The following is a 16,393-nucleotide window of genomic DNA, read 5'->3' as shown; positions in this document are numbered from 1 at the left end:
CAGCAGTTTTTTCTTGCTGTGGTTGTCATACCTGATGACGATTGCTTGTGTTGCGATCGAAACGTCGTGATCTATTATCTTTCTACCTACGTGACTTTACCGAAAGATACAAAGAGTATACCCACTACCGTATCCTCCCGTAATAAAACGCTCCGGAAAATAAGACGCACCCCAAACTTTTGCCCATTGTGTGTCAACAAAGTTACACAAATTCACTCTCAATCGTTTCCTTAAATTCCATCGGGGGGGGAGGGAAAGCGCGTTTAATAATCCGCAAAATATGGTTACAAAAAAACCCCACACTACCACCAAACGTTATGAGACCTCCTTTACCAGTGGCAAAATATAGTAGTAGGCTTGTACCCTTTAAACTGGTACAAAACTATAGTAATAGGTTTTTACCCTTTTAACTGGTACAAAATCTGACACCTTTATACAAGGCATCATGTTTGCAATAACCTCAACACAAGAAGTCAAAATGCAAACAAAAAGAAACAACTCTGATGATGATAATGATATGCACTGTCATCATCAGAGTTGTTTCTTTTTGTTTGCATTTTGACTTCTTGTGTTGAGGTTATTGCAAACATGATGCCTTGTATAAAAGGTGTCAGTTTTTGTACCAGTTAAAAGGGTAAAAACCTATTACTATATTTTGCCACTGGTAAAGGAGATCTCATAGTGTAAATGGTACAAAACTGACACCTTTATACAAGGCATCATGTTTGCAATAACCACAACACTGACTACTTGTGTTGTGCTTTGCAATAACCACACCACTGACTACTTGTGTTGAGATTATTGCAAACATGATGCCTTGTATAAAGATATTAGTTTTGTACCAGTTTAAAGAGTAAAAAAAACCTACTACTACCCCACCAAAAACGTATTCACGTCCTCACCTGATGGGCACCTTGCACCATGGCACGCGCGGCCTCCTTGATGCTGGGCGCATTGGGTCCCAGCGGAGGCTGAGCGTGGACGGCCACGACCCGGGTCACACCGCGGTACCTACCCACCGCCGGCCATCCCAACTCAAGGTCCGGCGCAGGTGCATCCGAGCGATCTGGCCAGTAGGTGAGTGACCCCGTGTTGGACAGACCAGCTGCTCCACCGTCCGTCGGCGAACCAAACGCGGATTTCGACGGACGCTGCTCGGATGATCCGACGGAGGAGGTGCCGTGACCTCCTCGCTGCTTGCTCCGAGTGTGGTCGCCTTCATGCAGGAGCAGAGCGAGTTCCTTGTCGGACAGGAATGGCTTCACCTTGGCTGTGTTCGTGTAGCCCAGGTACTCTGGGGTCCCGCCGCGGAGGAGGGCTTCTAGTGCCAGGCGTTGCTCCTCGCTGTGGCTCGTCTCCTTGTGGGTCTCGCCAGGACGCCAGCCGAAATTGTCCTCCAGACAGGCGATCTGAGATTCGGCCATCGCCCGAATGTCAACCACCAACACCACCAACAACCACCACCACCAACAACCACCTTCTTCCAACACCGCTGCGCACGATAAAAAAAAACGGCGCGCCTCCTGTTACTGTTGATGTTGTTGTTTAATTGTTGTGACTGTTGACTGAATAAAATGTCAAATGTTTGTCGATGTGTGTGTGTGTGAGAAGAGTGTAGTTAATTACGAGTGCCACTACATTTAAGTGTTTGTAATCTCTCCCCCCCCTCTCTCTCCAATGCGACTTGGCACGAAACACCGCGCTTCCGTTGTTGTTCAGTAGTCGTCGTCGTCCGTGACTTTACTCTTGAAAATGTCAAATGCCCCTCGGTGTTTGCGCGTGTGTGAGATAATGAGCGCGACTGAAACTATCTTTCAGACCTGGCTTTGGAGTAAAGAAGAAGTAAACTGCGCGCGTCTGTTGCAATGGTTGTTGTCTAAAACAATGTCAAATGTCTGCCTTCGTCTTGGTTTGTGAGTCAATTAACGCAACTTCCTTGAAGGTCTTCAAACTATCTTGGAGATGAAGAAAACAACTTAATGAACAGTGCGCCCGCCTCTGCTGCTGCTTAATAATTGTGTGATACAATTATTACAATTATCTGTGTGTGTGTGTGAGTAAGCGATGTTGATAATCAGTGTGATACACTCTTGAAGTTAACCGTGCCTTGCCGTGGGGTTCGTTGAGTGAAGCAGGCAAACACACAATCTTTGTGAACCACCCACCAGCCCTGCACACACACACACAGGTGAAGGCAATTACTGGGATAACCTGTTTTGAGTGGAGGAGGCACTGCGGGGCATGTTGGGCTGAGCTGAGAAATGAAAAATGTTAAGACCACGGGTGCATACTGCAACAAACGGCATGACAGTTGGGGCGTAGGGTAACATGCGACAATGGCTTTCGGTAAAGATAGAGATTTGTCCATTGTGTATATTGCAGTAACAGTAACAAAAAAATGTGCATCGTATTCTCCCGATTATAAGACGCACTGCAAGTATGTGCCCGGTGTCAACGGTGACACAAGTGCGTCTTATAATTCAGAGAATATGGTAATTATACTCTTAGGTTTTTTTCGGTAAAGTCACGTAGGGAAAAAATAAAAATAAAATAAAAAATATTTTTTTTTATAATAAATGCAAATAAATCAAAGTATTATTTTTTTATTTTATTTAATTTTTTTACCGACGTGACTTTACTGAAAAAACCTAAGAGTATGAATCCTTGCAGTCACGAAAGCTTCAAATCTAGAATATGGTCATTATTACAATTCTATTGTGGAAAATTACAGACAAGCCCCAGTAGGAGTGCGATTGTGGCCATGCAATCCAAACTTTGGACCATATCGTAAACCCAGAGACGCAGAGAGAGAGATACAGAGACCCAAACCGCTGCCACCGTTCACGATCTTGCAATGTAATCGTCCACTTAGCACCTGCGTAGGAACCGATTTCCTTTATTATAATTGTGCATTGTCCGTCATCCATTCTGTCTCCATGTCTTGCCTAACCCTGCTCGCCCTCATAGTTTGGATGATGTTGTTAAAAGGTTTTCTCATCCACACATTCCTCTTTCTCTCAATGTAAGCCATGGCATGCATCTGTCCATGGTTATTTGCGCACATTTCCATTTGTGCGTCGATGTTTTTCATAAATGGCCATGTTTCTGAACCATGTGTCACAGCAGGTAAGTGGACAGTATAGCACATCATTTGAATAACATGTAAGTCATCAATATTCTTTGGGTCTTTCGGTAAAGTCACGTAGTTAGGTTGAAAGAAAATAACAAAAACTACGACGTTTCGATCACAACACAAGCGATCGTCCTGATGACGATCGTTTGTGTTGTGATCGAAACGTAGTTTTTTGTTATTTGCTTTCAACCTATCTACGTGACTTTACCGAAAGACCCAAAGAATATAAATTCCTGCAGTCACGAAAGCTTTAAGTCAAGATGTAAATAATGTATACAGACGACCAAATAAATAAGCACTGTCTCCAAAAAATACAAGAGTATTTCTTAAATAACCCGGATTGTTGCATAATTTCAGCAGAATTGTTGATGAGGCACTGTGTGGGAAAACCAGTCCAGAGCTTCGCTTGTCTGGAATCAATCGTGCTGAACTAATGCACTCCTATAGAGTCGTGAGTCTGATGATGGTTTGTGCAGATTTATACACACCACAACGACGCTAATGGCATTTTCTGAGACATTTCATTGATATACTTGGCGAGTTTGTTGAGAGGGGGGCGGACGTGCGTTTGGAACGGAAAACATTTATTTGTTTGAATCTACGAAGCCCCATGGATGTCATACTCTTAGTTCTTTCGGTCAAGTCACGTAGGTAAAAAATGAAATAAAAATTAATAAAAAATAAAAACAATAAAATCACGACGTTTCGGAGGCAACACAAGCATCCGTCTTCAGGTGAAACTGTCACAGCAAAAAACCTTGATACAGATTTTTTTGCTGTGACAGTTTCACCTGAAGATGGAAGCTTGTGTTGCCTCCGAAACGTCGTGATTTTATTGTTTTTATTTTTTATTAATTTTAATTTCATTTTTTACCTACGTGACTTTACCGAAAGAACTAAGAGTATGAATCCTTGCAGTCACGAATGCTTCAAATCTAGAACCCATGGATGTTGTCACATGCCTCCCACACCGTCTGACCGATCGTCGCCGTCTCGCAACTTGCAGCGAACCACGCAAACGTCCCGCAACCACAACAGTCTTGGAGGGTGGTCCGGACAGGATGTCACTCGCCCGATGCTTCTGTGAAATTTTTTTCAGGGCACGGCTCCCATTTCACATTCCACACGGGGTCCCTACTGCGGTGCCTTCGGGTGCCCGCGTCTCGCTGCAGTCGACACGCGGAGCCGTCGCCGGACACACTGAAGCCCTGGGGGGCAGGGTTGGTGGTGGCCACGTGCACGAACGTGGAAATTTTGGGTGGGGGTTCAACTGTTTCAACCATCTTCTTGGTTCTTTCGGTAAAGTCACGTCGAAGGGAAATAATAAAATAAGAAAAATAAAACATAATTAAACAAAATTGAAATAAAATAAAATAACAATAAAAAAATATAATAAAATAAAAAATATTATAAAAAAAAAATGTCAACCATAACGTTGTCAAGACATTCGGGGTTTCCCCGTATTCTTGAACAGAGAAATTGTGTTTTCAGGTCCATACGGCGTACAAACGTTTAAAATACGGGCAAAAAAACCAATGTCGATTTGTTTGTGTTTCTCCCTTGTGATGGGACATTGTAGGATGAACGTTGAGATTAATAAGGGCACGGGGTGACCAATAAGGTCTGAATCATAATAATAGAGGTTGTTTTGGGTTAGATCGCGTAAATATATAAATTTGTCGTTAAAACCCGTCACCACCCGACACAGCCAACTAGTAAGGGTTGTCACGTGAACAGAACGTGGCCAATTCGTCACGAGTACAGCACTAGTGTGTAGTGTAGTGTATAGTAGTGTAGTGTGTAGTGTATAGTAGTGTAGTGTGTAGTAGTGTAGTGTATAGTGTAGTTTGTAGTGTATAGTGTAGTGTATAGTGTAGTGTATAGTGTAGGATACTAGTACAGCACACCGGTGTGTTGGAGAGCCAAGCCACAACATTTACAATCTGAGTACGACGTTTCGCCATTAATTACAACTAGCTTCATCAGGCGACAGCCAGATTTGTGGAGAAGTCCACCTGTTTCGTTCCTTATGTAGAGGCGTAGATGTGTTGACCACACTTCTGCGCTCTTGCGCAAAGTGGGGTGGGGGGGGTTACTGAGTCAACGTACATTATGCATGTGCGTTATGCGAGCCCATTGATCTTGTCCTTCCTGTCCATTGTGTGTACGAAAATAGCCGTACCAACGGTAATCCCGATTGAAGTATGGTGGCATTTATAGGCATGCATTTCAACAATGTATTATTTGATTATTCGCTTCCACACCAAGGCGCTAGCCGAGCGGTTTAAGTTATTTTTATTTCTTTAAATTTCGATAGATTCTCTAATTAGTCTTGGCCATTCGTTGCTAGTTTTGCACAGAACTTCAACATTATAAAAATCAATTGAGTGTCCTTGTTGGCACGCGTGTTCTGCTACTGCTGACAGTTGTATTTGGGAGTATTTAATATTTAAGTTCTGTATTGGTTGCACTCAGGTAGGCACTGATAAGGGGGTGACAGGTATGCGTTGGCCCAACAAAAACCTTTGCGTGTTTACTGGTGTGGCGAAGATTATGAAGGCCATCTCCCAGGAAGGGTCCTGCTGGATTGGGGATGTTTAGTTGGTTCCATGAATAAGTCGTTTTGGCTTCGTGTGGGAGGAGAAAATAAGTATAACCCGTAAAAACAAAGTTTTTCACTATAAATCCTTTATATGCGTGGCGGCTAGAGTCCTCTCGTCCTCTGGCTTGAGATGGCTGCCACCTATGGGTCAGATGATTGCATTGCCCCATTAAGCAATTGGTAATTAAATATAATATTTTTGTCCTAAAAAGTGTAAAATTTTGGAAAAAATTTTTTCACGAACATTAATTGTCACGCACAACGAGTCTGTGTGGAAAATGTCAGCTCGATTGGATCACGGGAAGTGGGTTAAAAAACGACCGAGAGATTTGCACGGTCCTAAGCAAGCAAGCGAACTTAATATAAAGGATTTAAAAAAAGTCATAGTACCTGGAGAAAACCCCATCACACATATGAGAAGACTAAAGTTGCAGCACTCTCTCTTCGCCACACCTCGGAACCCCACACCCACAACACCTGGCGAGACCTGGTGGTCACCCAATCACTGTAGATGTTTAACTTCCCAGTAAACATGCAACGTTGACTGACGTCAGCTCAACGTCAACAACCAATGATGGCCCAACAATATGATAATTGGTTTTTTACCCTTCTATCTGGCAACAAAACTGACACCTTTTTTTTACAAGGAGTCATGCATTATGACTGCAGGTATTGTGGTCTATGCAAACATGACTCCTTGTAAAAAAGGTGTCAGTTTTTTTGCCAGATAGAAGGGTAAAAAACCAATTATCATATTTTTTACTGGCAAATGAGGTTCCAATGATGGCCCAACAACTTTGCATGTTTTCTGAGGGAGGGCGACGGTCACACCAAATATTGAGAGGGATTGAGGGACCAGCCAGAATGTTTCGCAAATTTGTTGCATGCGTATGGCTTTTATATTATTTTCACCTTGCATGTTTATGTATTCCAGTTCTTAGACTGGTTATACATGAAGGATGTTTAATTAGCCACTTAAATACATCTTCTCTACTGAATAAATAATCACACACAACACGCCTCCTTCACGTAATCTGTCACTCCGCGTGTATAAAATGAATATATTTACAAGGCCCATCAAAATACAGCCTTCTGGGAGTGCATAACTCCAGCAACATTGGTCCAAACCGGGCAGCTGTGGCTATGCACGTGGCCTGCAATCCACCACCGGTTTCGACACTTGGGTGTCTCATCAGCAGAGGCAGGGCTCACTTGAATCAATACTGGTGAACTAGCTGGATGCTTCAGTACTCGATGTGTATTATTGGTTCTTTCGGTAAAGTCACGTAGAAGGGAAATAATACAAAGAACCAAGAATATGAATCCCTGCAGTCGCGAAAGCTTTAAATATGCTAAATTCCTCTTGATATGCGAATTCTTTTGTCAAGGCGCCCCTTCCCCCCCCCTTCCAACCCAGCTTAAATATACGCTCCAAGCCTGGTGGAATTTCATTCAGACGCTGTCTCCCCGACAGACCTGGTCTTCACCTGATGACGGCTGCTTGCGTTGTGGCCGAAACGTCGTGAGAATTATTTTATTATATTCTTTCGGTAAAGTCACGTAGAAGGGAAATAATAAAATAATACAAATAAAACATAATAAAAATATGTTTTATAAAATAAAACATAATAAAAATATGTTTTTTTTTTATTATTTCCCTTCTACGTGACTTTACCGAAAGAACCAAGAAGATGGACCCAAAGAATAGAAATGTTTTAAAAATATATCATAACCGCAATAATTTATCTTTCAGAAGATGGAAAATTGAATAAAACGCGAAGAAGACATCTTGCGGAATGGGAAGAGACTTAACGAAGCCGGCCAATCACCGCCGCGTTTATTCTCCCTTGGGGGCGTCGCGCCGCGGACCAATCAGGACGCGCCTTATTTGAATATCGGAAACTACGGTGGCCACGGCGGTCGAGCCGTCGACCAGAGAGAGAGAGGGGGGGGGTCGTTTCGCGTTTGGTTATTCAGCGAGACCGACCGCATTAAAGCTTAGCGACGAGTTTCATAATAATCGCGTCTTCCGAAGTAGCAGCGCTGTTTGCAAGATCGTTCACTCCTCGAGCCTCGCTGTCCGCTTCATTAGCTGGCTGAATCGCTCGCGCAAGAGCTCTTTGCTTCCCCCCAAGTCAACGTTGAATTCCGTAAATGTCTTCTTACAGGCAAGCATCCAACCTTCGTTTCAACACACCGTAGGTACAGTGCCATGTTCGTTTAACGCACGCAAAAAGCCGGTGGAGATTAATTAAAATTGCGCGAATCTCTTTGATCTCACGACACATTTTGTGTCGATCGCCCTAACACGTCGGTGCTTGGAAAGTGAGCTATTTGCAACGCTTAAGGCTTTGCTACTGTATGTACCTGTGAGGTGGAGCGGTGGCGCTGTGGTTAGCGCACCGCGCTCTGAAACGTGGGTTGGGTCTCCCGGCCACGGCTATCATCAGTGGCGAGTGGAATCTGAACCGGTCCTGTGTATCATCATCACTACCACCACCACTCACTGCCACCACTCACCACCACTCACTACCACCACCACTCGCCACCACCACCACTCGCTACCACCATCCACCACCACTCACCATCACCACTCCCTACCACTCACCACCACCACCACTCACTACCACTCACCACCACCACCACTCACTACCACTCACCACCACTCACTACCACGCACCACCACTCACCACCACTCGCTACCACTACCACCACTCACCACCACCTTCACCAACCTGCACTGAACCAGGGTGGTGAAGTATGGTCAAATCGCCTACGTGACAAGTCGCCTGCAACGGCGTGGTGAAGAGAGAGGCGTTGGCAAAGCGTTGTTATAGTATTGCAATGATAGTAGTAGTGGTGGTGATGGTGTAACGAAATGTTAGTTGTGATCGGAGTCATCGATTGGTCGATACCGATTGTGGATTAATCGATACTAGACGATTAGTATCGATGATTGCAAAGTTGATGTATAACTTCTGGAGACGGGGATAATTGGGGTGGAGAGACCTTAACGGGGCTGTGTGAAATGTCCGGCACACATTCAACCAAAATCAAAACACTCAACAATGACTTGACTTGAGTAATTGCCAGAGGTGGGACAAAGTCATTGTTATGCAAGTCCAAGTCGAGTCGCAAGTCATCAAATTCATGACTCGAGTCTGACTCGAGTCCAAGTCACATTACTCGAGTCCACATCTCATAGGTGGGACAAAGTCATTGTTATGCAAGTCCAAGTCGAGTCGCAAGTCATCAAATTCACGACTCGAGTCTGACTCGAGTCCAAGTCACATGACTCGAGTCCACATCTCATAGGTGGGACAAAGTCATTGTTATGCAAGTCCAAGTCGAGTCGCAAGTCATCAAATTCATGACTCGAGTCTGACTCGAGTCCAAGTCACATGACTCGAGTCCACATCTCATAGGTGGGACAAAGTCATTGTTATGCAAGTCCAAGTCGAGTCGCAAGTCATCAAATTCATGACTCGAGTCTGACTCGAGTCCAAGTCACATGACTCGAGTCCACATCTCATAGGTGGGACAAAGTCATTGTTATGCAAGTCCAAGTCGAGTCGCAAGTCATCAAATTCATGACTCGAGTCTGACTCGCCAAGTCACATGACTCGAGTCCACATCTCATAGGTGGGACAAAGTCATTGTTATGCAAGTCCAAGTCGAGTCGCAAGTCATCAAATTCATGACTCGAGTCTGACTCGAGTCCAAGTCACATGACTCGAGTCCACATCTCATAGGTGGGACAAAGTCATTGTTATGCAAGTCCAAGTCGAGTCGCAAGTCATCAAATTCATGACTCGAGTCTGACGAGTCCAAGTCACATGACTCGAGTCCAATCTCATAGGTGGGACAAAGTCATTGTTATGCAAGTCCAAGTCCGAGTCGCCAAGTCATCCAAATTCATGATCGAGTCTGACTCGAGTCCAAGTCACATGACTCGAGTCCACATCTCATAGGTGGGACAAAGTCATTGTTATGCCAAGTCCAAGTCGAGTCGCAAGTCATCAAATTCATGACTCGAGTCTGACTCGAGTCCAAGTCACATGACTCGAGTCCACATCTCATAGGTGGGACAAAGTCATTGTTATGCAAGTCCAAGTCGAGTCGCAAGTCATCAAATTCATGACTCGAGTCTGACTCGAGTCCAAGTCACATGACTCGAGTCCACATCTCATAGGTGGGACAAAGTCATTGTTATGCAAGTCCAAGTCGAGTCGCAAGTCATCAAATTCATGACTCGAGTCTGACTCGAGTCCAAGTCACATGACTCGAGTCCACATCTCATAGGTGGGACAAAGTCATTGTTATGCAAGTCCAAGTCGAGTCGCAAGTCATCAAATTCATGACTCGAGTCCAAGTCACATGACTCGAGTCCACATCTCATAGGTGGGACAAAGTCATTGTTATGCAAGTCCAAGTCGAGTCGCAAGTCATCAAATTCATGACTCGAGTCTGACTCGAGTCCAAGTCACATGACTCGAGTCCACATCTCATAGGTGGGACAAAGTCATTGTTATGCAAGTCCAAGTCGAGTCGCAAGTCATCAAATTCATGACTCGAGTCTGACTCGAGTCCAAGTCACATGACTCGAGTCCACATCTCATAGGTGGGACAAAGTCATTGTTATGCAAGTCCAAGTCGAGTCGCAAGTCATCAAATTCATGACTCGAGTCTGACTCGAGTCCAAGTCACATGACTCGAGTCCACATCTCATAGGTGGGACAAAGTCATTGTTATGCAAGTCCAAGTCGAGTCGCAAGTCATCAAATTCATGACTCGAGTCTGACTCGAGTCCAAGTCACATGACTCGAGTCCACATCTCATAGGTGGGACAAAGTCATTGTTATGCAAGTCCAAGTCGAGTCGCAAGTCATCAAATTCATGACTCGAGTCTGACTCGAGTCCAAGTCACATGACTCGAGTCCACATCTCATAGGTGGGACAAAGTCATTGTTATGCAAGTCCAAGTCGAGTCGCAAGTCATCAAATTCATGACTCGAGTCTGACTCGAGTCCAAGTCACATGACTCGAGTCCACATCTCATAGGTGGGACAAAGTCATTGTTATGCAAGTCCAAGTCGAGTCGCAAGTCATCAAATTCATGACTCGAGTCTGACTCGAGTCCAAGTCACATGACTCGAGTCCACATCTCATAGGTGGGACAAAGTCATTGTTATGCAAGTCCAAGTCGAGTCGCAAGTCATCAAATTCATGACTCGAGTCTGACTCGAGTCCAAGTCACATGACTCGAGTCCACATCTCAGAGGTGGGACAAAGTCATTGTTATGCAAGTCCAAGTCGAGTCGCAAGTCATCAAATTCATGACTCGAGTCTGACTCGAGTCCAAGTCACATGACTCGAGTCCACATCTCATAGGTGGGACAAAGTCATTGTTATGCAAGTCCAAGTCGAGTCGCAAGTCATCAAATTCATGACTCGAGTCTGACTCGAGTCCAAGTCACATGACTCGAGTCCACATCTCAGAGGTGGGACAAAGTCATTGTTATGCAAGTCCAAGTCGAGTCGCAAGTCATCAAATTCATGAGTCGAGTCTGACTCGAGTCCAAGTCACATGACTCGAGTCCACATCTCAGAGGTGGGACAAAGTCATTGTTATGCAAGTCCAAGTCGAGTCGCAAGTCATCAAATTCATGACTCGAGTCTGACTCGAGTCCAAGTCACATGACTCGAGTCCACATCTCATAGGTGGGACAAAGTCATTGTTATGCAAGTCCAAGTCGAGTCGCAAGTCATCAAATTCATGACTCGAGTCTGACTCGAGTCCAAGTCACATGACTCGAGTCCACATCTCATAGGTGGGACAAAGTCATTGTTATGCAAGTCCAAGTCGAGTCGCAAGTCATCAAATTCATGACTCGAGTCTGACTCGAGTCCAAGTCACATGACTCGAGTCCACATCTCATAGGTGGGACAAAGTCATTGTTATGCAAGTCCAAGTCGAGTCGCAAGTCATCAAATTCATGACTCGAGTCTGACTCGAGTCCAAGTCACATGACTCGAGTCCACATCTCATAGGTGGGACAAAGTCATTGTTATGCAAGTCCAAGTCGAGTCGCAAGTCATCAAATTCATGACTCGAGTCTGACTCGAGTCCAAGTCACATGACTCGAGTCCACATCTCATAGGTGGGACAAAGTCATTGTTATGCAAGTCCAAGTCGAGTCGCAAGTCATCAAATTCATGACTCGAGTCTGACTCGAGTCCAAGTCACATGACTCGAGTCCACATCTCATAGGTGGGACAAAGTCATTGTTATGCAAGTCCAAGTCGAGTCGCAAGTCATCAAATTCATGACTCGAGTCTGACTCGAGTCCAAGTCACATGACTCGAGTCCACATCTCATAGGTGGGACAAAGTCATTGTTATGCAAGTCCAAGTCGAGTCGCAAGTCATCAAATTCATGACTCGAGTCTGACTCGAGTCCAAGTCACATGACTCGAGTCCACATCTCATAGGTGGGACAAAGTCATTGTTATGCAAGTCCAAGTCGAGTCGCAAGTCATCAAATTCATGACTCGAGTCTGACTCGAGTCCAAGTCACATGACTCGAGTCCACATCTCATAGGTGGGACAAAGTCATTGTTATGCAAGTCCAAGTCGAGTCGCAAGTCATCAAATTCATGACTCGAGTCTGACTCGAGTCCAAGTCACATGACTCGAGTCCACATCTCATAGGTGGGACAAAGTCATTGTTATGCAAGTCCAAGTCGAGTCGCAAGTCATCAAATTCATGACTCGAGTCCAAGTCACATGACTCGAGTCCACATCTCATAGGTGGGACAAAGTCATTGTTATGCAAGTCCAAGTCGAGTCGCAAGTCATCAAATTCATGACTCGAGTCTGACTCGAGTCCAAGTCACATGACTCGAGTCCACATCTCATAGGTGGGACAAAGTCATTGTTATGCAAGTCCAAGTCGAGTCGCAAGTCATCAAATTCATGACTCGAGTCTGACTCGAGTCCAAGTCACATGACTCGAGTCCACATCTCATAGGTGGGACAAAGTCATTGTTATGCAAGTCCAAGTCGAGTCGCAAGTCATCAAATTCATGACTCGAGTCTGACTCGAGTCCAAGTCACATGACTCGAGTCCACATCTCATAGGTGGGACAAAGTCATTGTTATGCAAGTCCAAGTCGAGTCGCAAGTCATCAAATTCATGACTCGAGTCTGACTCGAGTCCAAGTCACATGACTCGAGTCCACATCTCATAGGTGGGACAAAGTCATTGTTATGCAAGTCCAAGTCGAGTCGCAAGTCATCAAATTCATGACTCGAGTCTGACTCGAGTCCAAGTCACATGACTCGAGTCCACATCTCATAGGTGGGACAAAGTCATTGTTATGCAAGTCCAAGTCGAGTCGCAAGTCATCAAATTCATGACTCGAGTCTGACTCGAGTCCAAGTCACATGACTCGAGTCCACATCTCATAGGTGGGACAAAGTCATTGTTATGCAAGTCCAAGTCGAGTCGCAAGTCATCAAATTCATGACTCGAGTCTGACTCGAGTCCAAGTCACATGACTCGAGTCCACATCTCCTAGGTGGGACAAAGTCATTGTTATGCAAGTCCAAGTCGAGTCGCAAGTCATCAAATTCATGACTCGAGTCTGACTCGAGTCCAAGTCACATGACTCGAGTCCACATCTCAGAGGTGGGACAAAGTCATTGTTATGCAAGTCCAAGTCGAGTCGCAAGTCATCAAATTCATGACTCGAGTCTGACTCGAGTCCAAGTCACATGACTCGAGTCCACATCTCATAGGTGGGACAAAGTCATTGTTATGCAAGTCCAAGTCGAGTCGCAAGTCATCAAATTCATGACTCGAGTCTGACTCGAGTCCAAGTCACATGACTCGAGTCCACATCTCAGAGGTGGGACAAAGTCATTGTTATGCAAGTCCAAGTCGAGTCGCAAGTCATCAAATTCATGAGTCGAGTCTGACTCGAGTCCAAGTCACATGACTCGAGTCCACATCTCAGAGGTGGGACAAAGTCATTGTTATGCAAGTCCAAGTCGAGTCGCAAGTCATCAAATTCATGACTCGAGTCTGACTCGAGTCCAAGTCACATGACTCGAGTCCACATCTCATAGGTGGGACAAAGTCATTGTTATGCAAGTCCAAGTCGAGTCGCAAGTCATCAAATTCATGACTCGAGTCTGACTCGAGTCCAAGTCACATGACTCGAGTCCACATCTCATAGGTGGGACAAAGTCATTGTTATGCAAGTCCAAGTCGAGTCGCAAGTCATCAAATTCATGACTCGAGTCTGACTCGAGTCCAAGTCACATGACTCGAGTCCACATCTCATAGGTGGGACAAAGTCATTGTTATGCAAGTCCAAGTCGAGTCGCAAGTCATCAAATTCATGACTCGAGTCTGACTCGAGTCCAAGTCACATGACTCGAGTCCACATCTCATAGGTGGGACAAAGTCATTGTTATGCAAGTCCAAGTCGAGTCGCAAGTCATCAAATTCATGACTCGAGTCTGACTCGAGTCCAAGTCACATGACTCGAGTCCACATCTCATAGGTGGGACAAAGTCATTGTTATGCAAGTCCAAGTCGAGTCGCAAGTCATCAAATTCATGACTCGAGTCTGACTCGAGTCCAAGTCACATGACTCGAGTCCACATCTCATAGGTGGGACAAAGTCATTGTTATGCAAGTCCAAGTCGAGTCGCAAGTCATCAAATTCATGACTCGAGTCTGACTCGAGTCCAAGTCACATGACTCGAGTCCACATCTCATAGGTGGGACAAAGTCATTGTTATGCAAGTCCAAGTCGAGTCGCAAGTCATCAAATTCATGACTCGAGTCTGACTCGAGTCCAAGTCACATGACTCGAGTCCACATCTCATAGGTGGGACAAAGTCATTGTTATGCAAGTCCAAGTCGAGTCGCAAGTCATCAAATTCATGACTCGAGTCTGACTCGAGTCCAAGTCACATGACTCGAGTCCACATCTCATAGGTGGGACAAAGTCATTGTTATGCAAGTCCAAGTCGAGTCGCAAGTTATCAAATTCATGACTCGAGTCTGACTCGAGTCCAAGTCACATGACTCGAGTCCACATCTCATAGGTGGGACAAAGTCATTGTTATGCAAGTCCAAGTCGAGTCGCAAGTCATCAAATTCATGACTCGAGTCTGACTCGAGTCCAAGTCACATGACTCGAGTCCACATCTCATAGGTGGGACAAAGTCATTGTTATGCAAGTCCAAGTCGAGTCGCAAGTCATCAAATTCATGACTCGAGTCTGACTCGAGTCCAAGTCACATGACTCGAGTCCACATCTCATAGGTGGGACAAAGTCATTGTTATGCAAGTCCAAGTCGAGTCGCAAGTCATCAAATTCATGACTCGAGTCTGACTCGAGTCCAAGTCACATGACTCGAGTCCACATCTCATAGGTGGGACAAAGTCATTGTTATGCAAGTCCAAGTCGAGTCGCAAGTCATCAAATTCATGACTCGAGTCTGACTCGAGTCCAAGTCACATGACTCGAGTCCACACCTCTGGTAATTGCACTCACAACTAATTAAAACCCAACGCTTGTAAATTCACAATTCGTTGCTTGATAACCATTGATTCGATTGGCGCCATCGCCGTGAAATGCATAGATGGAAATGTGCACATCAACTGGATGTGGGATGTTGTCAAATCTTTTTTTGCGTGTTTGATTACTTTGTAAGATAAATGTTAAATAAGTTTGGGGGGGTTAAACTATTGTCATGAGTCCGAGCAGAGCGCGCACGAGTGACTGATGCTTCCAAGGGTACGGGATGGACTCCAATGCCCCACGAAGCGTTTTAAATCATCTAGTTTGAAAACTAACTTCTTTCTCTAACTTATACTCTGATAGTGCGCTGTCTTTAGTTGTACGCTTTTTGGCGTCATCTGGTCCAACACCATGTGAGACTAGGCTCTAAGGAAAGCTGTCTTGGGTGTGGACCAATCAACTTCAAGGACAGTGCATATCATTATCAGAGTTGTTTCTTTTTGTTTGCATTTTGACTGCTTGTGTTGTGGTTATTGCAAACATGATGCCTTGTATAAAGGTGTCAGTTTTTGTACCATTTGAAAGGGTAAAAACCTACTATTATAACTGTGTGTTTAGAATGTTGTCCTTCCCCCACCCTCCCGCACCTCCTTATTAGCGCGGTCGGCCACGTGCGGTGCGAAATACGTTCAACGTACGTACAGCTTTGGGCATAAGTCTCACGCTTATACTGGTAGGAACCTCCTGGTTACACCAGCCCACAGGGGATTATTGTGTCCGTCGTGCAGGGAGGGGCTGGGTGGGTAGGGAGGGGCTGGGTGGGGAAGGGAGGGGCTGGGCGGTGAGGGAGGGTCTGGGTGGGGAGGGAGGGGCTGGGTGGGGAGGGAGGGGCTGGGTGGGGAGGGAGGGGCTGGGTGGGGAGAGGGTGGCTGGGGACGGTGGGGCTGGGTGGGGAGGGTGGGGCTGGGTGGGGAGGAGCTGGGTGGGGAGGGTAGGGAGGGGCTGGGTGGGGGCTGGTGAGGAGGGGCTGGTCGGGGAGGGGCTGGGTGGGGAGGGGCTGGTCACCCCGTGGTGCCCTTACAAAACTCAACGTTTAACCTACTCACGCCGGCTTGTGCC

At 45.5% G+C, this 16,393-nt stretch overlaps 2 protein-coding genes across 5 annotated transcripts in view; one reads left to right on the top strand and one right to left on the bottom strand.

Moving 5' to 3' along the window:
* The window catches only part of LOC144730263 (uncharacterized), an 11,620-nt gene extending 9,508 nt beyond the window's left edge, over positions 1-2,112 (bottom strand). Inside the window, exon 1 of the mRNA XM_078610931.1 lies at positions 903-2,112. Coding sequence (XP_078467057.1) covers positions 903-1,424 — 522 coding nt within the window. The 5' untranslated portion in view covers positions 1,425-2,112. The remainder of the gene's footprint in view (positions 1-902) is intronic.
* Positions 2,113-7,656: 5,544 nt separating this feature from the next.
* LOC144730262 (transmembrane protein 94-like) overlaps positions 7,657-16,393 on the top strand; it is a 51,115-nt gene continuing 42,378 nt past the window's right edge. For 2 of the 4 annotated variants that reach the window (XM_078610930.1, XM_078610927.1), the window contains exon 1: positions 7,657-7,937. The gene's annotated coding sequence lies outside the window, so the exon portion shown is untranslated. The remainder of the gene's footprint in view (positions 7,938-16,393) is intronic. The other 2 variants (XM_078610929.1, XM_078610928.1) reach the window with 2 other exon arrangements.

The sequence above is a fragment of the Lampetra planeri genome, chromosome 35 (assembly GCF_965212315.1).
Source record: "Lampetra planeri chromosome 35, kcLamPlan1.2.h2, whole genome shotgun sequence".
Taxonomy (NCBI): domain Eukaryota; kingdom Metazoa; phylum Chordata; class Hyperoartia; order Petromyzontiformes; family Petromyzontidae; genus Lampetra; species Lampetra planeri.
This window is presented reverse-complemented; position numbering and strand designations above follow the sequence as displayed.